At 45.7% G+C, this 22,898-nt stretch overlaps 1 protein-coding gene across 2 annotated transcripts in view; it reads right to left on the bottom strand.

Moving 5' to 3' along the window:
* The window catches only part of NPHP4 (nephrocystin 4), a 92,977-nt gene that overhangs the window by 56,065 nt on the left and 14,014 nt on the right, over nucleotides 1–22,898 (bottom strand). For both annotated transcript variants that reach the window (XM_033156571.1, XM_033156572.1), the window contains exons 4-9: nucleotides 19,526–19,698; nucleotides 19,140–19,204; nucleotides 17,178–17,327; nucleotides 6,517–6,644; nucleotides 2,998–3,179; nucleotides 2,493–2,619 (exon numbers count right to left, since the gene is read on the bottom strand). In XM_033156571.1, coding sequence (XP_033012462.1) covers nucleotides 2,493–2,619; nucleotides 2,998–3,179; nucleotides 6,517–6,644; nucleotides 17,178–17,327; nucleotides 19,140–19,204; nucleotides 19,526–19,698 — 825 coding nt within the window. The remainder of the gene's footprint in view (nucleotides 1–2,492; nucleotides 2,620–2,997; nucleotides 3,180–6,516; nucleotides 6,645–17,177; nucleotides 17,328–19,139; nucleotides 19,205–19,525; nucleotides 19,699–22,898) is intronic.

Here is a 22,898-nt window from a genome sequence, read left to right as displayed (position 1 = left end):
CCTCCCACCACCTATCTCTGCTGAGAGTGCTTGTCTGCTAGTCCTGGATGCTTCATATACCAGTGACTCCTCCACAGAAGCTCCCTCGGCTCCTAGCATCCTGCTCTCCCAATACAAGATAAACCAGCACCACCACAGTGCATGCTTCATAACTGAGTGCTACTGCCTTCATAGAGAGCTCATCTTCTCTAGGGAGGTGGGGTCCAGATTATTCCTGCATCCTGCAATGGGCTCCAGTAGGCTTCAGGCCAGTTAGAACTGGACCACAATCTTGGCCAAGAGCGAGCAGGGTGGTAGGCTATGATTCATCAGTGGATGGTTGCCCAGCTTCCACAGGAACACTGACTGCTGGGATTCTTGCAAGGTGAGTTAGACTTGGAGGACATAAGGAGAGCCCTGCTGGATCGGACCAGGGATCCATCCAATCCATCACTGTTTTCAACATTAGATGCCTCCTTGTCCCGTTCCTGCCACAGGTTCTCCTCTTAGCAGTGAGATGAACTAGACAAGTCATGCCATACATGATGATATGATATCACTTTAAACAGTCATGGCTTCTCCCCAAGAATTCTGGGAGCTGTACTTTATTAGGATGCTTAGAGTTGCTGGGAGTCCCCATTACTTTCCCAGGGCTAAAATTCCCAGCATTTCTTGGGAAGAAGGATTGGCTGTTCAGCCACTCTTGGAAGTACAAGGGGCAGGGAGGGGTCTTGAGCTCAACACCATTACCCACAACTGCTTATTGCTTTGTATTCTCCCCAGGTACTGTAACCATTGGGCAACAGCACTCCTGACGGTCCTGCTAGGTATTCTCCCCAGGTACTGTAACCATTGGGCAACAGCACCCCTGAAAAATGGCATTTGGCCAACCGCTACGGTGGAAAACTCAACCCCCCCTACACACCTGCAAAAATATGCAACTCCCCCTGGATCTTTCATCACTGTTTGGTGGAAGGCGGCACTCCACTGAGACAACACCACTTAGAGAGGATTTATGAAGTATGATAGAACCATCCGGTACGAGTCAAGGGTAGCAGCAAAATTCACACTGGCTTCCCAGCCTTAAATAATTTTAAAAGGACTTAAAAATCAATTTGAGCATATTGTGCAATGCGCCTAAGCCTCATGACATGCTGTAAATCTCTGCAGCCACCCTCACACTCCTACACAACAAGTACCACTGCTACATAAGACAGGAAGACCTTTTTGAAGGCAAAGATATCCCAGCCTGGAGGACACAAAATCATTTCCATGATAATTCCTGAAATGAGTTTTCCCACCGCACATTTCTAACATTATATTCTCACTTGCTGGGAGGTAGCAGCTTACACTTAGGGGACCCCCCCCCCACTCCTTCTATTCCCCTTCCCCACATTATTCAAAATGTGGACCCAATACAGGTTACAAAATCACTCAAAACAGCCCGCAGTTAAATCTATGTAAAGATATGAAACAAAACCACCATCAAATCTCAATCATACAGAACATTTAGAAGCATATTCTGACTACAGCAAATGATTTCTGAAAGAGTGACATTTTCATAATCCTTAGAAAGCAATTTGGTTGCCTGCTGGCTTGGGAACTCAAGAAGTACACGGACTCTGTTTATACATTATTGGGACCAATTCTGACCCACGAGCCTGGGGCTGAGTGCTGCCAGTAGTAGCTAATCAGATCTAGCTATAAAAAGAGCCTGCTGGTATCAGACCAGTGGCCTATCTGGTCCAGCATTCTGTTCTCATAGTGCCCAAGCAGATGCCTCAATGGGAAACCCACAAGCGGAACTTGAGGACAAGAGAACTCTTCCATCCTGCAGTCTCCCGCTACTGATATTACAAAACATTGCTACCTCCAATGGTGGAGGCAGAGCATGGCTATCATGGCTGGTAGCCACTGATAGTCTTATCCTTCATGAATTTGTCCAATCCATGAGTTCCAGTGTTATGAAAGAGAAAGAAAGCTTTTCCCTACCCCACTGCCTTTGTGCCATGGACAATTTTATGAACTTCTATCAAGTCACCTCTTGCTCAGGTTGTATCCCAGGTGAGGGATGCCCTGGGAGAGCAGTAGCCAGCCTCTGGCCTAATATTCCTACATGAAGCAGATGTGCTGTGAGTGTGCAATTATATCCAACGCATTGCTTCTGCACTTTGAAATGCTGGCCATGTTCAAGATGCCACCATATGGATGATACGCAGCTTCCACCAATGCAGACCTGGCTTTTAAATGAGTGATGAAGCTCATAGAGGGGAAGGGAGGGCACCCAATGGCTACAACTGACCTCCATAAGGCTCTTCTGGTGTTCCTATGTCCTTATGCTGTGTCAAAGGCATTGCCTGCCTGTCTGCCTCTCGTCAAGATATCCTCATAGAAAAAAGGGATAGGAGGTACCAGGAGGTCAAAGCTGGCACAACTGCGTTGTGACTCTATGAAGACAGAGACTCAAGCCATCCTTATGCTACCAAAAAGGTGACAGCAGATGCGACACATACCTTCCCATCTGGTCCACTTGCCACGGAGAAGACGTACTCCAGCAGCAGGACCACTCCAAAGGCCGGGTGATGGACCATCTCTGTCAAGTGTATGCGGCTTCGCAGAACAAGAGCTTGCCCCTCCGAACTGCAAGGAAAGAAGTGGGAGGGGGCAGAGAGACCCAGATATGATATGCCAACCAGCCACATGCCACCAGGTTTATACTCCTGACCATCTTTCTTTTGCCTTAATTTCTACTTGGAGAGGAACAAAGTACTGCCAGTGTGGGGCGTGCTCATGCCTCTCTATCCAACCCTCAGGACTCTTCCCCAGGCAACGACCCCTCTCTTCCAAGCCACATCCCCCAGTGGCCCTTCGCCCCATCCTCCCCAGGTACTTTTGCAAGAATGTGCCCTTGAAATGTGATCATCTTCTTGCTTGCTTGGATGAAGGAAGGAAAGAAACATGTTTGTTTGCTTGGTAGGAACCTCTGGCTTTTTCTTGCCTGGAAAGCTGCCTCCTTACCTGGGTCTGACACCGGCTCCTTGTTTCCTCTGTAAGCTGCCGGTCCGCCCTCGAGCCACCTCGGCCTCTGGCACCACCACCACCACCTGTGGTGGCTGCACAAAGCAAAAGCCGTTGTGTACCCCAATGTGCAGCCGCCTCTCCTGCACCGCGAGGGTGTTCCCATCCAGCATCGAGTTGCCCTAGGAAAATCCATAGGTAGCCAGGTCATGTCTCAAGGCACAAGGAACAGCCATTCAACTACCCTGCAAAATGTCGGGTAGTCATTCATTCATTTTCCTGTCCTTCACCCTAAGGTGCCAGGGCATACTATGACATGAAGGAAACAATACTCAAAACAACTTACAGAAATAAGCCGGATCCTGGAAATATACACCCCGAGCCAAGTTACAAGAGGTGCATCTTCAGCATTTTCCGAAAGCTGTACAATGAAGGTGCCAGATGCACTTCTGTGAGGAGGGAGTTCCACAACACAGGGGCTGCCGCAGAGAAGGCTCTCTCCCAGGCAGCCACACACACACACACCCGAGCCTCTGAGAGTGGACGAACTACAGTGGTACCTCGGTTTACGAACAGCCCTGTTTACGAACTATTCGGTTTATGAACTCCACAAAACCGGAAGTAGTGTTCCAGTTTATGAACTTTACCTTGGTATATGTACAGAAGCTGAACGATGGAAGGGCACCGGCAGTGGGAGGCCTCATTAGGGAAAGCGTGCCTTGGTTTAAGAACGGATTTGGTTTAAGAACAGACTTCAGGAACGGATTAAGTTCGTAAACCGAGGTACCACTGTACTCAGCACCCAATAGGGTCTTGTAGGGAATGGGGGGGGTGTCTTTCAGATATTTGGGGCCTAGATTGTTTAGGGCTTTAAACACCAACCTTGAATTGGGTCCAAAAACAGACAGGCAACCAGTGCAGCTGCTTTAAAACAAAGGTTATATGAGATCTAAATAGAGGCCCAGCCATTAACCTGGCTGCTGCATTTTAGACTGGCTGAAGTTTCTAAGTAGTCTTTAAGGGCAGCCCCATGTTTCATGACCACCTGGATTGGAAACAATTCCAGGAACATGTTGGAGGCACTTGACTGAGAGCCAATGGGATGGACTCTGTGACCCATCTCTCCCACTGTTGTAGTCTGCAGGAATGGCTGATGGCTGGGTGATAGCTAAGGGAGAGAAGGCCTGATGCGGCTTGTCTTACAGCAGGGCTGGTGGAAAATGAAAATCCAGCTTGCTGTTCCCTTTCCTTATATTCAAATGCACTGGAAACAGACCCAGAGTAAGGGCCCAACCAACTTATCAAATGCCACGGCATTTTGAAACCCGCGATACCAATGTATTGTGAGGAGGGGGCGGGAAAAGTAATTTTAGGCAGGGTGTCCTCAGCTAATAAAAACGAAAGCTGCCCCAGAGTGACTGCTGGATATTAAAGTGTTTCATCTTCTCCTCTCTGAAAATCCACTGCGCATCTGACAAATCAACAAGGCGCATCCTTGGGGGTCATTACCGCTTCCTAAATTGCGAGAGCTGAAAACACAAACATTAAAACTTAGAAGTTGCTCTGGGTACCCATTAATCAAAAGCAGCCTGGCCACCATGTAGCTCATTAGCAGTTGCTTATTCCAGGAGGAGGGGAGGAGAAACAGCAACAGGGAGGCTGAGAAGAGAGCAGTCTCTTAATCAGAAGGAGAACTAAGGCAATAAAAGGTCTCTTCCCTCCCCGCAAAAAAATGCAGCCTCAAAAGCAATCCATATGCAAAGAAACAAGCAGGTGCATTGTTATTGTCCAGAAAATGGGAAATTCATCCCTCTTAGAAACAATCCATTGTTCTCCGCTTGGTGGTATTGGAGGAGGCAAGAAACCCAGCTATTTACTTGCGAGGATAATCCAGCTTCCTGGAAATTAGCTTCATTTTGAAAGAACAAAAAAGGATGTAGTCCGTATGAACAAAACTACCTTCTTAGAACAGTATTCGCCAACCTGGTGCCATCCAGATGTTTTGGCCAGAAACACATGCTGGCTGGGGCTGTTGGGAACTGTAGTCCAAAAAGATGTGCACCAGGTTGTTGCAGAGGAGATCCAGAAAACCCTAGTGAAAGCTAGGTAGCTGTCCAGTGTCTGAATAAGGTTTTCAGCAGTTCAGGCAGGGCTTCCGTGACCATACATAGCTCCCCCTTGCAAAGACTAGCCGATACAGAATGAATTCTGCAATATAGCAACAGCTGGCGAATAAATTATGCAAAAGAGGAGCTGCTATGCAAAGATGCTCAAGCTGTATAATCGAGACCAGTCACAGGACCAGGTTTGCAAGAATTTGAACCACCTGGTCTCAGAATTGCAGGGGTTTTGTTGCTGTTGTTTTAGCTTAGACAACACAGGGTCAGCCTACCTGTGCAGCAGGCTAGTGGCTAGAGTGTCAGAGTGGGACCAGGGTTCAAATCCCTGCTTGGCCATGAAACTCATAGTCCCTCAGCCCAGTGTACCTCACAGGGTTTGGGTGAGGCTAAACTGGGGAGGAAGAGAAACTTTGTACCATTAGTTCTGAGTAAAACATAGTTGGCTACAACCATTGGTGTCTGAATGGTATGGCAAGAGATTTTAAATTCTTCCTCAAAGCAAGGGAGATCAGTACATTGGTGCCACTTCAAAGAAGCAAGCAAGCTGTCTTGGAATGACACTATGACTTATGCACGTTCCTGACAACAGGTTATGTCTGGTCATTGTCTGGAAAAGAATGTGCAATGAGATTTGAGACCAAAAGTCTGAAACTAGTTATGCTTCAGAGTGCCCCTGAAGAAGAACAATTCAATCTGAAATGCATTGGGTTGAATAAAGCATACTTCCACTAGAATTCTGAATAAAACACACTCCTGAATCTGTCATTTTTTATTTCTTTCAGTAACTTGTTTTCTCTTCTCTTAAATTTGATTCCCCCCATTTCCACATCAGTTTTGTGTGAGGTCCCCCCCCCAAAGTCCTCGTGAAAATGTGTCAGAATTTTAGTGAACGTATTTCGTAATATCTATTTACTTATTACATTTATATCCCACCATTTTTCCTCCAAGGAGCTTGAAGTGGCATACATGGTTCTCCACCTCCCCATTTTATCCTCACAACAACCCTGTGAGGTAGGTTAGGCTGAGAGGCAGTGAATGAATCAAGGTTACCCAGTGAAGCTTCATGGCCAAGTGGGGATTTGAACCCTAGTCTCCAAGGTCCTAGTTCACCACTTGTAACCACTACGCCATACTGGCTCCAATAGGCAAAATTCATTATGCAACTTCACCTAATATATGTTTTCCCCCAAGCAATTGTTTCCTAATACCATGCGTTATTGTATGTTATTTTTCACTAATGTCTGTTTTCTTGTATACGTTATTTGGCTGGAAAGCTGCACTGAAAATTCAGAGAAGTGCAAGCTTGGAAGGATAACTGTGTTCTGGTTTACATATTGTTTTGGGAAGTATGAATTAGGGTAAAGGCATATTTCTCGCCTTTCCAAGCCTTGGAGAGTACCTGATCACTCATGAGCAGGTCCAAGAGCTCCTCTTCAAATCTCTCCAACGAAGGGTAGAGATGGATGGACAGCTTCTCCAAGTACCACGTCACTGTCTTCATGAGTCGTGGCTTCTGGAATAAGTCTCCTGCAAAGAGAGTCACAGGTCATGGTACAACCAAGGTTTCAAGTCGTGACATCACCTCACTTTGTTCACTGTTCATGAATTAATCAGCCCATTTCACAGCTCTTTCTCTTTCTCATAATGCTGATTTTTTTTTCATCTTGGGCGAACTTTACCCAAGTAAGGTTTTGCAATTGTTTTTGAAAACAGCAATTCTGGGCTGCATCAATAGGAGTATAGCGTCTAGATCAAGGGAAGTAATAGTACCACTATATTCTGCTCTGGTCAGACCTCACCTGGAATACTGTGTCCAGTTCTGGGCACCACAGTTCAAGAAGGATACTGACAAGCTGGAACGTGTCCAGAAGAGTTCAACCCAAATGGTCAAAGGCCTGGAAACAATGCCTTATGAGGAACGGCTTAGGGAGCTGGGTATGTTTAGCCTGGAGAAGGTTAAGGGGTGATATGATAGCCATGTTCAAATATATAAAAGGATGTCATATAGAGGAGGGTGAAAGGTTGTTTTCTGCTGCTCCAGAGAAGTGGACACGGAGCAACGGATTCAAACTACAAGAAAGAAGATTCCACCTAAACATTAGGAAGAACTTCCTGACAGTGAGAGCTTTTCGGCAGTGGAATTTGCTACCAAGGAGTGTGGTGGAGTCTCCTTCTTTGGAGGTCTTTAAGCAAAGGCTTGACAGCCATCTGTGAGGAATGCTTTGATGGTGTTTCCTGCTTGGCAGGGGGTTGGACTAGATGGCCCTTGTGGTCCCTTCCAACTCTATGATTCTATGATTATTGGTTACGTTGCTGAAATTCACACAAAAAGATTCTTTCAAAAACAATACAGTCAGAGGCATCATAATTCCACAAGTTTATGTCATTTTACTACGGACGTATGATGCAGGTGTTTGTGGAAAGGAGATCAGCAAAGTGAAGCCAATGTGAAGCTAATTCCACATGCATTTGTGAAATCTCACTCAATGTGTACTCATCTCAATGAAGATAGGAGGGGGCTATCAACGGCTATTAGCCATTATGGCTATGCTCTGGCTCCACAGTCAGAGGAAGCAATTCTTCTGAATACCAGTTGCTGGAAACCACAGGAGGGGAAAGGGCTCGTGTGCTCAGGCCCTGGTTTCCTGCTTCCCCACAGGCAACTGGTTGGCCCCTGTGAGAACAGGATGCTGGACTAGATGGGCCATTGGCCTGATCCTGCAAGGACTCTTCTTACAGTACATTCTCAGTGGCACTTTGAGAATTTATTTGCAATTCATATATAGGGCAAGCTCTGGAATCCAGGGTCTGAAGTTCCTGGAGAAGTTTGAGTCTCTGTACATACTTTGTACTACCCAACGTCACTTTAATATTCAGAAAGCCTGAATATAAAATGTTCAGCCAGTGGTATGGAAATTAATCCTACAAATATTATCAGATGTTGAAATTTCAGGCTGCCAGAGCTGATTTTCTTCATTTATAGTGGAAATCTGCAGAAAGCATAGTGATCTTGGAAGCTTGTACTGGAAGAAATTTTTTTACTGTACTGCAACTCTTCATCCACTGACAACTTCATTGAATTTAATAGGAGATTCATTAAAAACAAAAGAGAAGGTGGTTTGAGAACATGCATTAGTAGCAACTGAAAGAGTTGGGGCTCGGTATTGAAAAAAAGTACGTAGTGCCCTCTGACTCCAAGCGGCTGAGGGAAATTCTTGATATTATTGGAAACTGACTGAACTAATAAACTAACATAATAGGGGTTATATTCCATGAGGCTTAGGAGAGAAATGAAAGGTGTTTCTCAGTTATTATAATACATATTGGAACAATTGTCACTGGGAAAACTTATTTTTGTGATTTAATATCCGTTCTACATGTGCTTATTGGAATAAATATATTGCATGCAGCGTCGCTGGAATGACATATATTTACAATTTAATACATATTACATACGTTGAATTTGTTTCTTGCTTTGCTTTAAATTAAAAATCAATATAAAAACTGATTGGTGTTTGTGTGCTTGTGTGATTACAGGCTCCCATATATCATTTCTTTCTTTTAAAAAAAAGGAAAGAAAGAAACCCACAAAGTGTCTTGTGGCACAGGCAAGGCATTTTATTGCGGCATCTGCTTTTGAGGTACAAACTCCACAACAAAGGCTGAGTCTGAAGGCAACTCTGTGGCTGGTGTGAGCTGGATGGGTGTCACTTAAGAACCCCAGGGCTTCAAGCAGAAGTATTTTCTCAAGCTCTGCCTGGAGATGCTAGGGAGTGAACATGGAGGTGTCTGAATGCAAAGAGGAAGGCCTTTTTTAGACTATGGCTGGGCCTATTTGACCCCAATATAGGAATAGGAATAGGAATAATTTATTATTGGCCAAGTACATTTTCCAACATACTTGGAATTTGTTTCGGCTACATTGCAATGTAAACATACAGACACTGTTCCTCTCACAATACAAAGAAGCAAAGAAACCCCACCCATAATTTACCTCCCCTTCAGCTATACAACTACGAATTTAACAATTTAATGTCACAAGGGAAAAAACTATTCTTGTGCCTGGCCGATTTTGTATATGAAGTCCTGTAGCGACGTCCAGATGGAAGTAAATCAAGCAGATGATGACCGGGATGTAAAGGATCTGCTACAATTCTCTCTGCTCTCTTCTTAACTCGGGTAGCATAAATTGTCTCTATTGAAGGCAAGCTAACACCAATTACCCTTTCTGCAATTCTTACAGCTCGTTGGAGCCTTTTCATGTCTCTCTTGGACGCTGTACTGTACCAAGCTGTTATAGAATTAGAGAGAACAGTTTCAATGATGCCTCTATATTTGTAACATCATTTTTATGTAAGCGTGTTAGGGGAATTAAAAAAAAAAAACCCAACCTAGAACACAGAGAGTGTCCACTCATCAGCCCTGTGAACATTCATTTTTACCCGTGCTTTTGGCCCGTTAAAATTGTGGAGGGGACTGTTATTATGCTTATGTTATTATTATGATATCTGTTATTATCTTTTCATTATTATGTTCTGTAAAACGTGTTCTTCATGTTGTACACCACCCTAGGATCTTTTGATAGAGGGCGGTTTGTAAATTGAACGAACAACAGCAACCAGCAAAGGGGCTTTGCCGACTGCCCACACAATGTCAGCAAGAATCAGAGCTCTCTAAGAACCTCTGTGGAAGAAGCAGCATTTATACCAGGCCTCAAAAAGCGAGGAACTGCATAAAATCTTATAATAAAAGGGGGGGATCTCACCTTTTCTTAAAAAAAAGAAGTACAATAAATAAACAAATGTTAAAACTGCTGACACTATCTGAGCCCTACTACAAAAAACGCCTTGGGCGACAAATTGTAGCATTCAATCGTTCAAAGAAAAGCGCATCAGGAAAGAACTGGAACAGATGTTCTCTCCCTTTGGCTCAGCCTCCCCCCCCCCTCTGGCCGGCCAGGAGAAAGTTGCACTTGAGTTAATTTAAGCATGGGAAGAAAACCAGCAGCGAGGCAGCATCCTCTTCCTGAGTCCCCCTACAAGGTTCCACGCTGGTCTTTCCAACAGAAAGCCTTGGGGCCCACCAAGTCAACACCTGGGGCCCTTCCAAAGGCATCTGCCAGGGAGAAGGAGGGCGGGAGGTGAAATGTAAGCCTATAGCCGGAAATGCTGTAGTGGTAGTAGGTGGAACGGTATTAGTTCAAATGGCTTTGAAAACAGAACTGCTAGCCTGCACCAAAAAAGGTGGGTTTGAAGGCAAGAGTTTCTGTCTCCACACTATTAGAACGGCCATATAGCCTAGGGGTTCCATATTATCTACTAGTATATTCATATACTTGTGTACCTGACTGGTTTTTCTCTAGTGTTTTTATCCGTTTTATCTGTATTTTTAGTTGCAAGGGCCTGTTGGCTACGTGAATAAAGTCTGATTTCTGAGGTGAAGGCAAGAGAGCTCTCCAGGGAGAAAAGGTAAGGAGCCAGCACTAAGACTCAAAGTGCTAAGCAGCAAGGTATCTCCAGCAAGGAGCCCAAGCAGCAGCCTCCAGACAGCAACAGAGGCTTCTGTTGAATGTGAGAGCCAGTGTGGTGTAGTGGTTAAGAGCGGTAGACTGGTAATCTGGTGAACTGGGTTCGCGTCTCCGCTCTTCCACTGGCAGCTGCTGGGTGACCTTGGGCTAGTCACACTTCTCTGAAGTCTCTCAGCCCCACTCACCTCACAGAGTGTTTGTTGTGGGGGAGGAAGGGAAAGGAGAATGTTAGCCGCTTTGAGACTCCTTCGGGTAGTGATAAAGCGGGATATCAAATCCAAACTCCTCCTCCTCTTCTTCTTCTTCTTCTCACAGCGCACAGCTAAACTATGGAACTCACTCCCACAGGAGGCAGTGACAGCCACCAACCTGGATGGCTTTAGAAGAGGATTACACAAATTCATGGAGGGGAAGGATGTTAATGGCCACAAGTCGCAATGGCTATGCTCTACCTCCACGGTCGGAGGTGGTAAATGCTTCTGAATACCAGTTGCTGGAAGCTGCAGGAGGGGAGAATGCTCTTGCGCTCAAATCGTGCTTGCTGGTTTCCCGCAGGCATCTGGTTGGCCACTGTGAGAACAGGAGGCTGGAGTAGATAGACCGTTGGCCTGATCCAGTAAGCTCTTCTTATGTGGCAAATGTATTTTGGAAATACAAGAAGGCAACAGAGATGGGTAGGCATATTTTCTGAGCCCCTCAAATTATGAAAACCTTTAATAAAAATTATTTTAAAAATATATTGCTAGGATAAAAGTACCAGATTTCTTTTTTTTAATAAATTTTTATTATTTTCCACCTTAAACAACAATCTCAACATTACACTACCATACCATAAAGCTTTCAGCTCTACCGAGCTTACGACTTCCCTCCCTCCCTTCAACAGGTAGTCCATTTCAAATCCACTCGTGCATTTTTAAGTCTATACCCTAAGTCAACATTGTAGGAATTATTTCAATCCTGCTAGTATCTTCAAATTTTTAGCTATCATTCAAAAAACCATAAATTTACTTCAGTCCCTTTGGAATTTCTGATCATCCTGGTCTTGAATCCTGCAAGTCAGTTTGGCCATTTCTGCAAAGCCCATCATCTTCGCCTGCCACTCCGCAATAGTAGGTACTTGTTGTAATTTCTTGTAATTTCCACTTTGGGGCCAACAGAGTTCCAGATTTCATAGAGGTGGGTTGGAAGATCTTGGCTAATTATTTGAGTTAACCAGAGGGGAGTGCTGGGGAGCTTAGCCACCGCAAATCTACAGCAGAGCCAGTTAAAGGGGTGGGGATGGACTAAGCTAGCTTGATCCTCTCCTAGCCTGTGCTGCGCCAACAGCTTTGCAGAGCACCAGAGAGTCACCTTTCACCTGCACGACCCATCTATCTCCATTACGCTAATGGAGGATGGAGAGGTGTGATTCCAACCCTTTGCACAGCCAAGAGTGACTTTGCATGAAGTGACAAGGTTGCTAAGCTCGTCGCCGGGAAAAGCTCACGGCCAAACAGCAGCCAAGTGGGAGATTGATGAGCCTGTCGGCGGGGATGACGGATCAAGTTCCTTGAATCCCCAGGATACAGCTGCAGAAGAAAAGATCTTTAGGGCATGGCAGGAGAAGAAGGACCCATTTGGAAAGTCATCTGCATTAATGCAATGTCAGTTGGATTCTGTGGAAAAGGAAGTGTCCAGAGGAGAGTTGGAGATTCCTAACATTTCTTTGCTGTGGGAATATTCCTGAAATAACAGCAGGCTGGCTTCTGGGGTGAGCATTGTCCACGCATGACTCATATCTTTTCAGAGCATTTGAAGCACCAGATACTAATTTTTGATATTTATCACGTACCTAAAAGCAACAGCAAGGTACTCTACAGTGTTAAGAGGCACAGCATTAAAAAGAGCACAGAAGAAAGACTACCTGTATTATTGTCCTGATGTTACAGGAGTAGGGACCAAGGCTGTTCTCATGGCTGAACCCAGAATGTTCTGACTCAAGAGTGCCTTCTCAGTTCAAGTGACAGATAGCCCTTACAGCAAGAGTAGGCAATAGGGTGCCGGTCCTGATGCTGTGGACTATAACTCCCATTACCCCTAACCACTGGCCACTCTGGCTGGGGCTGATGGGAGTTGGGAGTCCAACAATATGGAAAGGGCCATAGGTTCCCCATCCCTGAATGAGACTGTTACTTGCATTTAATGTCCATCACTCACCTGTACTGAACATAACGAAATAATAGCCTAGATACCTCCATCATCGCCTCCTCCTTTTAATGAAGGGATGGGCAACCGGCTGACCTCCAGATCTACAACTCCCATTATCCCTGACCACTGACCACTCTGGCTAGGGCTGATGGGAGCTGGATTCCAGCAACACCTGGACAGGGTCAGCCCTGCCTTGTGTTACTCCAGTGACATGAAAGCTGTGATGAGGCACATCGTCCCCTTGACTTGTTCCTCTCCCAGAATGGTTGCTGGGGTGAGGCGGCTCACCTTCAGAATCCTTGAGCTATTGCCAAGTGTTGTTTCCTCCTACTTACCTGTGGTGTGCCTGAAATCTACATGCCCAGAAAGGAAGAAAGTGGTAAGGGAAACCATCCCGTAACGCTTTTCTCCCCAAGAGGCAGCTGATTAAAGATTCTTCTTGTCCTCCCCAAGATACACAACTGTGCATTACTGAGCCTGCACTGTATAGTTAGGAGGCACAGCCCCGGCGACACAGAAAGCACCCGGCAATAGAATGAAATAATACATCTCTGGCTAGCGGAGCAGTTTAAGAGCCGCAGGAAGTGCTAGGAACAGAGAGTTTCTGACAAATTAGCTTTGCTAACACTAGAATCTGCCTTAATTCAATTTTGGGAGCCAAATATACCTCCTCAATTTCATAGAGGCTGTTATCCAAAGCTTCAGTGTATCAAATTACAGGGTACATTTGGCTGGAAGTGCCCATTTGCAGCCAATTTCAGGCCCTCGGCTCTGTCTTGTCCAGTAACCAAGTAGTATTTACTGTGGGGCCGTCTTGGTTAAGGTGAACAAACAAGAACAGAAGGGCTGGAGAGCTAACTTTGGAGGACACAGATTTTTGTCAAAGTAACGCAGCCAGCAAGGGCCATTTTCATGCCCAGAACTTAAAAGGATGAATCGTTCATTAGGCTCTAGAGTGTGTGCGCCTGGCTCTGTGTGTGTGTGCCTGTAATTTTTTTTCTGTCTGTCTAACTATGTGTGCTCTGATTGTGTGTGTTCTAACTATGTGTGCCTGTAAAAAAAATTCTGTCTGTCTAACTATGTGTGCTCTGAGAGGATCTGGTCACTTTTATTATGATTATCATTGTAGAGTTGGAAGGGACCCCCCAAGGGTTATCTGGTCCAACCCCCTGCAATGCAAAAATCACAACTAAAGAATCATTGACAGATTGCCACCCTACTTCTGCATAAAAACCTCCAATGAAGGAGAGTCTACCACCTTCCACTGCCAAACAGCTCTTCCCATCAGAAAGTTCTTCCTAATGTTTAGTTTGAATCTTCTTTCTTTTCTTTTAAATCCATTGGCTCAGGTCCTACCCTCTGGAGGAGCAGAAAACAAGCTTGCTCAATCTTAAATGTAGCAGTCCTTCAGACATTTGAAGTTGGTTTTCGTATCACCTCTCAAAGCACTGGGTTTGATCTTTAAAGCCTTAAGCAGCTAAGGACCTCGATACCTCACGGACCGCTTCTCTCCACATGAACTGAACCAGACCCTTCAATTGTTATCTGAGACCCTTCTTCGTGCGGATCCTCCTTAGCAGGCCTGGAGAGTAGCCATATGAGAACATGGTCTTTTCAGTGGTGGCTCCCCACTTGTGGAACTTTCTCCACAGGGAGGCTCACCTGGCACCATCATTACACAAACATTTCTTTTCCATCAGGCCTTGGGCCTCCTTGAGTGGGTGAGATGTTCCTGCCTTTTAAAAATAGGTTTGTCTTTTAGTTTGTTTTTGTTTTTTCCTTTTAATGCATGTGCTTGTTTATATATTCTAAGTCGCTTTGAGTTACCTTGGTAAGAAAAAGTGACCAATAAATTTAATAAAGAAATATAAATGAATAAACATTAAAAGCAGTTTCAAATGACTTAAAACTGTAGAAATAAGGTGGGTCCTAAAAAATATGTAACTCAAGTGCGGAAAAGCCAGGGTAAAGCAGTGCATCTTCAGCATTTGCCAAAATGTATATAATGAAGCCCACAACATAGGGCATGGGTAGGCAAACTAAGGCCCGGGGGCCAGATCCGGCCCAATCGCCTTCTAAATCCAGTCTGCGGACAGTCCGGGAATCAGCGTGTTTTTACATGAGTAGAATGTGTCCTTTGATTTAAAATGCATCTCTGGGTTATTTGTGGGGCCTGTCTGGTGTTTTTACATGAGTGGAATGTGTGCTTTTATTTAAAATGCAACTCTGGGTTATTTGTGGGGCATAGGAATTCGTTCTTTTTTATAAAAAAAAAAAAATATAGTCTGGCCCCCCACAAGGTCTGAGGGACAGTGGACCGGCCCCCTGCTGAAAAAGTTTGCTGACCCCTGACATAGGGCCTGCCACAGAGAATTTTGAAATGCCCACTTTTAGACTCTCAACAGCTTTCCAAGGAAGCAATGAAATTTCATGGCCCCCTCCCTAAAAAGTTCCCCATTTCCGAGTTTCAACTTTTGGATGAACAGGGAGTCAAAGGAGTGTTCAGCACAATCCAAAAACATGCATTGAGGGAGAGCTTTGAAATTTGACACCCCGCTTCCCTTTCCTCTGAAATCTCAGACTGAAATCCAATTAAAGTCAAAGGGCTTTTATTTCAGGGTCTCTGTGGCTCGAAGAGGGATCTTGTGACCTGGGGCTAGAATCAAGTCTAATGAGCTCCCACAGGCTGCATGTTCAGGCCTTCAGGTACAAAGACCAAGGGAAAACATTGCCCCCCACAACTGACAGGTCACATGAAGCCTCTAGTAGACTAGCCTGGCCTGGTATAAGTACCGCGAAACCTGTCCATCTGCCCTTGTCTGATCAAACAAGTTGGGATCTTTCGCCTCCTCCATTTCAAGGCTCTAGTGCCTCCAGTCTAAACTCCCAACACTAGTCACTGGCCTCAGAGATCCTGTTTGGTTGCAAGTCGCATTAACCAACCAAATAACCAACAAAAAACATGACTAGGTCTAGTTGCCAGCTATGACTCCATCTCCCCTACCACTTCCTACCACCCAGGAAGTCTGCAATATACAGGACCTTCCTATACACAGGTTCCGTCCCCCACTCCCGATACTGGTCACTTTGCTAGCTGTCCGTGATAATGGTATGCACTGTAAATGATGCAGAGCACAGCCAACACAGACAACAACCAGGAAATCCTGCTGTACTAGTACAGCTGATGAATGTTAATTTGGGTGCTCTGGGAATGGCCATGTGACAGAGTGCAGCCTGGCTTGTTTGCGGATAAAGAGAGAGAGTGCATACAGGTACACACAAACCCCAGAAACCAGCTTCCTTCCCCTCTCCATCCCTTCGGATCCTCACCTTTAACCATTTCCCAGTTCCCGAACAGTCACGTAACTGTGCAACCGGACAGGATATATGTTGCATGTTGCTCTCCTCCGTTTGCCCACCTACATTCCTGACCTACTGCTTTGGCTAAGCGGAGAAGTCATTGCCCCTTTTAATGAGTGGGAGGTTCATTGATTGCTAGGCATGCAAATAGGTCTGAGACGAAGGTAAGGATTGGTATAACAGCTGCCGATGCCACAAAGGAACAGAAGGCTCCAGTCAAGCACAAGAAAGCAAGGAATTTCCCCTTCACAGTTCTTTTGGGGAATGTGAATTTAGGGAGCTCTGTCCTAAGTTGAAAGTTACACGTGTTCTGAGCACAGTCTGTTAAGTTTCCCCTCCACTGCAAAACAAGACTAAAACCCTAACAGGTGTACGCTTGTGGGAAAGCCGATCGGAACAGAAATCCTTCAACTGTTTCTGGAAACTGCAGATAGTGGGTGCCTGTCACAGCTCGACAGGGATGCTATTCCACAGGACACTGGCGGCAACACTAAAAGCCCTGCTCTCAATCACTGCAAAGGCTTTCATGTTAGCACCAGCAGCTTGAACCTGGCACAGTAGCAGATTGGTAGCCACCGCAAATCCTGCAAGTAGGGTGCTATATGCTGGCGGTAGTTTGCCTACTCAAGCAACCTAAGTCTCTGCATTCTGCACCAGCTGCAGCCTCTGGACTAACGTAAAGGGTATCCCCACACAGAGTGTGATTTACTGAAGCGATTCACCAGCAGGTTTTCCAGTCATCACACATTTTCTGACTTGAGGAATTTGGCAGGTCAAATCCAGGACAGTATACAATTTTAGCACAGTCAAGTGGAAGGCCATAAGGGTGAGCAGTCACAGTACCGAAACTCTGAACTACTGCTGCCAGTCAGTGTTGACAGTACAGAGCTAGATGGACCAGTGCTCTGGCTTGGTATAATGCAGCTTCCATCCTATGCTCCTAGTCTTTCACACCGCAAAAAGAAAAAGTGTGTCTTTCACAATACCTTCATGTGCTGCTAGCATGCCAGGGATTCTCTGCAAGCTGGACACAGGGGTGTTCTCTGGCAGGAGGTGATAGACAGCCTCCAGAGGTGGGTGTGGCTGCATGCTGCATTGAAGATGACAGCTGTCAATCGTCATCAGGTACTTGTTCACTAAAGAAAGGAGAATAGGAAACTTTTTTTTCTTAATTCAGTGAGACCGAGAAGGGCCCTGCCTTGCCCAAGAAAATAAGCCACACTGAAAAGGAAGAGAGCAGGACTCCTATGGATTGTTTTCAACTAAGTTTATTCAGAATAAACGCACTGAAATTAATGAAATGAAATAGTCAAGGCCATTAATACTGATGGGTGTACTCAAAGTACAATTGGGGGCATCTCTGGATCTTTAGCCTGTATGTGTGTGGTGTATGTGTGTAAGGGTATGTGTAGGGGGGGATTTTTAAGAGGTGCTTCTTTGCTCACCCCCGCTTGACAAACCACACCCAAAATTATTTCTTTTGCACTGTTCTAAAGGGAGCTGGAACTCAATCAGGAGCACAGGCTTAGCAGACAATGGTTGTGCCCCCACAAAGTGCTAAGTCGTGGTTTGTTTTAACCATAGTTTGTCCAACATCTCACTGATGAACAAACAACCCACATCTTCACTCTCCAAATTTTGTTGTTTTCCTGCTGCTCTTCCCTCTCATGGCTCTGTAAGCCAGAAAGCACCTGGGTTGGGGCAGCCAAACAAAGCGGGATTAAGCAAGGCTGTTTGGTTTGGATGTTACACTAACCCACACTTAAAACAAGCCGTGGTCCGCAATTCAACAAACCATGGCTTCACACTGTGGTTTGTTCCCAGAAAGCAATGCAAGGTTAGTCTGCTTGGCTGGGTTCAGACATTCAAACAACCCATGGTTCAGCTTGGGCTAAATAAACCGTGGATTAGTGTTAGGCACAAAGCAGGCCACCGTATTGCTCATGTTCTCCTTTTAGCTTGCCTTCCTATCAGCATGTCCAACCTTGCCTCACTCCCAGGTTATTCTTGCTCTCTGGCAGGAGCCAGATCTGCAGCAGGCTTACACATTGCAGCATATCTAAACAGCTCATCCCATCCCATTTGCTGCTATGTATCGATTGGGCACTGTCCTCAAAGAGGGATTCAATCTGCATAAAATATTCAGCATGAGACTGTGCCCTCCTGCAAAACTGCAGCCAACAAGGACCTTTGTCCCTCCCAAATGGATTTGGATCATGTCTGGGCTGCACAGAGCGACTGTCCAGAAACGGCTGGGCTGTTGTAAAAGGTTGACATGGGTGCTGCAGCACCAGAGCAGACAATTAGGGTGGGATAAGGGAGGAATCGGTCGGCAGGTAAGATGGAAAACAAACAGTAAATTAAATCTGACAGTTCCCTGGAAGCAGTCTGTCTAAAGGCAGTTTGGATTGGCATTTCCAGACTTCTGAATCACACTCTTTATCTGATTTAAAATCAGAGGTATGTTTCGCTGTTACTTCCCAAGAGGTTTAGTTTTAGAGTGTGTCAAGGGCTAGCTGGTTGTAAACAAGACCGTGCCCAGGGTTTGTGCATGATCCGCTTGCTTGAGTGTGTCACGTATTTAGAATAACACAATCCCAGAGCAATGCTTCAAGCAGAGATGCAACAGGCAGATAGATGTCTCTGAGAATGAGCAAAGAGTGCATCTGTGTCAGAAGTGACCGTATGCTCCAGTCACACTCAGTGCAAAGATGAGACAGAATGACCTGCCATGAAAGGGCTGATTGGAAAGAGGCAAGCCAGACTGCTGAAGTATACAGAGACACAGCAGGCAGACTCTTTTGTGGGTGGATACTTCGGGCTCATTCATCCTCTCCCCTCTGAGTCCATGTTCTGCTTTCCCTCAGAGTTTTATGGATCTGCCTTATTACATATGCAAATAATACACTGTCTAGCATGTGAAAATGGCGATATGCCTCATGACTTACTCTCTATTGGCTCTTGGAGAAGTGGGTGCAAGAGGGCTCGTGGGGTCCCATGATACAAACTGAGCCTGAGTAGAAAAAGGAGACAGAACATGATATAGAGGGTTGGTGTCATCTTTTACCTCAGTACAGAGTAGTAGATAAAAACCAGAGACTCTCTTTAACCTGCAGCCTTCCAGATGTTGTTGGGACTTCAGCTCCCATCATCCCTGACCATTGGCCACACTGGTCAGTTGTTGAAGTCCAACAACATTTGGAGGGCTGCAGCTTCCCCACCCCTGTCTACACAAACACAGCTCTAGGCTTAACAACCAGCTAATCTTTACTATGTGAACAGCCCTAAAGACACAGAAATCTGCCTCTGCTATTACAAAAGTTTATCCATTTACCCTTTGTCCTTCAAGTTCAGGTCTGTTGGCTCAGATCTGCTGGTAAACAAATGTATGATCCCAAAACCACATGACATCTCCTGCAGGGTGCCGTCCCGCCTCCTGGCTGTTGCTACGACCTCCACCACCAAAACGATGCTGGGATAATCCAAAGATGTGTGGAAATAAACAGTCTGGAAGGGGAGGGCAAGAGGGGAGAGGAGGTGAGTTGAGTTATCATAGCAGCTTACAGCTAACTAAAGTGATTCCAAACAGTATATCTGGAACTTCTTCCAAGGACACAAATATGGTACGTAAGAATATAAGAGGAGCCTGCTGAATCAAGCCTTTCCCCTCCAAGTCTCCCACCCTGGGAGATCTTGACTTCCCCACCTCTCACTCAGGTTTCACACACCAACTTTCTGCAACTTTCATGTGGGTGCAGCCCTTGGCCCTCAGTGGTAGCCCAGAGTGGGTGCCCACAGTGCTGGGTCCTTATCAGTCATGGCATTAGCAGTAGCCGGTGGGGGGGGGGGAGAGAGTGAAAATGAACAACTAACTGCCCCTGGCAGGGCCAGCCCAAGAAATTTTGCTGCTTAAGGCGAAACAGAAAAGGGCAGGGGAGCCCCCCCCCCCAATCACTGCTTCCTCCTCTGCCTGAGGTGACTGGAAGCCACAGCATGCTAAAGGGGGTGGGGTTGGGGGGGGGGAAGAATCTGGAGAGCAGCAAGTGACATTAGCCGCCATGGGCAGCAAGCACAGGAGGCAGTGAGCTGTATGTTCCTGGGGTAGGCTGGATCTGCTGCCCATCCCAGTCATCCCCAGCATGCCACCCAAGGCAACTGCCTCACCAAGGCTAATGGGTGGGCCAGCTCTGACCCCCATCAAAAGGGAATCAATCCATTTTATTGCATATAGCCAAAGGCCTTTAAATAGACAGAAAATAAAAGGAAATTTCATCTAAAATCATACAACGTAACCTTGTAGCAGTTTACAACATAAAAAGAAGTTTACAACATTAAGACTTAAAATTGGAGTGCATTCACATAGCTGGAGCGGCGCTTCTTGGCTGCCAGCGCAAATGTGGCTACCTGGTGTGTAATGTACAGATGTTTATCTGCTAGGAATTCAGCTGTCACTTCCTGTACAGATCGACCTGGAAGCCAATTAAAAATTGGCGATATAAATTTTCCTCTGGGCATTGTACAGGAGGCAAGTCAGCAGGTAGTTTGAGATGCCCTCTATCTGATTGCATTCATGTACTGTATAAATTTGCGATCCCTATGGGGAATTCCCTGGTATCTCCCCTCCAAATATGCCGAGGGCATCTGTTGAAATCTTAGTTCTACAAAGGCCCTGTGTAGTTGTGGGAAGGCAAGAGTCTCAAGGTAATGGGGCCTTGAGTGATTGGTCTTAATTTGGGGGTACCAAGTAGAGTAACGGGCAGCAATCATGCATGCTCTGTCTTGGTTGGCATTCTAATCAAAAATCCAATTTCTAAGGTCGCATGGGCTAAGGGCTAAGTAGTTCTCCATTTGGAGATTAGAAACCCTAAGATTATCTTGGCACATTTGTGCCCAGCCCCGTCCTTAGTTGCTCTAAGCAGCAGAGCTTACTAAGGGTATGATCCTCGAAGGCATTTAACCTGTGCCAGTTCCCATCAAAGGGAATCACTTCTGGACCACTCCCAAACCTTGTCCAGTAGCCTCTCCTTAGACCAGCATGACTTGGAAAGTCTGGGTGCAATCCCTGGCAGGCGTGTGATTGAAGAGCAGGTTAATCCTTCTATTAGAGAGTCATTATCCAAGTGTCACAGGCAAAACATTTGCTGTAATCACAGACTGTCAGGGAAGGATAACGGAGGGAGGCATTAAAGCATCAGTCCACAGAAATAAATCGTTATTCTATTATCTTTTATTGCAAAATGATGGAAAAAATTGTCAGCAACCGTTGACAAGCGGACCGGCAAGGCAGAGTTATGTGCAGGTTCCTGAAGAATTGGGTACCTCTCTCAAAGTGGGTATCCGTTGCGTCGCTAAGCCTATTGCTGTCTCCAGAAGTGCCAATATTGGTCTTCCTAGTCTATGCCTCCTTTCCTGAATGGGGCTACCATGCTGGCAGTTCAAAGCCACCAGGGTTACACCAGGGTGAAAATTTGGGAGAGAAATTGGCAGAGCTCCCTCCTGAATGAGAATGCAATATGGGCTACGTTAAATGTCTTGTTGCATTTGACAAGAACTGGGTGGTTGAAGAAGGGCCACTGTTTCTCACCCACCTCCGTGGTTTCGGCCAAAATCAGAACTTCCTTCCACAAATTGCAGCCTCGAGGTGGGGCATCTTCATGAGGGCCATGACAGGGAAGAGTTAAAAAGCCCTGCCCATGTGGCATTGTACTTATAGGGATTGGGAGCCTTGCAGTGGTGTCCCCTCACTGGAGTAGGACAGAGTAGGACAAGGAAGGGCACACATACTGGTCTCTGTGGGCATCACAATTCTTTTGGATTGCTTGAAAAGAGGATTGCACAAATTCATGGAGATAATGGCTACTGGCCATGATGGCTATGCTCTGCCTTCACAGTTGGAGGAAGTAATGTTTCTGAATACCAGCTGCTGGAAACCACAGGAGGGGAGAGGGCTCTTGTACTTGGATCCCACTTGGGGGTCTTCCACAGGCATCATAGAAATGAGCCTTCTTTGGCTCGGACTTTGTATATCCTGGGAACAACATGTGAGTTCTTTAAAGCCTTGCATCCACCATGATCCATAGCACAGAACAAATGATTAAATCCAAATAAATATTTTGGTTTTTTTACTTATTATGTGCTTGCCTAGCTTCATGTAATGGAATCAGGATTACTTGCATGCGGCATATTTCGCATGCCTAATTGTCGACAGGGGGAATCCGCTGGGCATCCAGGAACTTGGACAACTCTCTCCGTTTGCCATTAATAAGACAAGCATTAAGAGACGGTTCCCCTGCACAGGCAGCTCTCTCTGAAAGGTTTGAAAGCAGCTTCCCAGGAAGGTAAACGAGGGAGGTGTAATTATTTGCAATGGCACCTTGGCAAACCTCTCCACACAAGTGCTCCCCCATTACCATCAGGGGAAAATAATAATTGAATAATCACAGTGATATGAAGCTGTTCATTAGCCGGAACGGAACGGCTGGGGGAGAATGGCAAACGGGGCTCAGCAAATTATCCACGCAGGAACCGTGTTTGTGACAGATGAGACGATGTTCTCCTGCCCTCTTTGGAGCGGCTTATCAGGATTTGACAGTTATTCTCTGTGACGGAATAAACAACTTTCTAAACCATTAACATGTGCTGCATTCCAATCCCTGGAATACCCTCAATGCAAAAAAACAAAACAACCAAACCTGGGTTTTTCTGTT

Source organism: Lacerta agilis, chromosome 8 (genome assembly GCF_009819535.1).
Source record: "Lacerta agilis isolate rLacAgi1 chromosome 8, rLacAgi1.pri, whole genome shotgun sequence".
Classification (NCBI taxonomy): domain Eukaryota; kingdom Metazoa; phylum Chordata; class Lepidosauria; order Squamata; family Lacertidae; genus Lacerta; species Lacerta agilis.
This window is presented reverse-complemented; position numbering and strand designations above follow the sequence as displayed.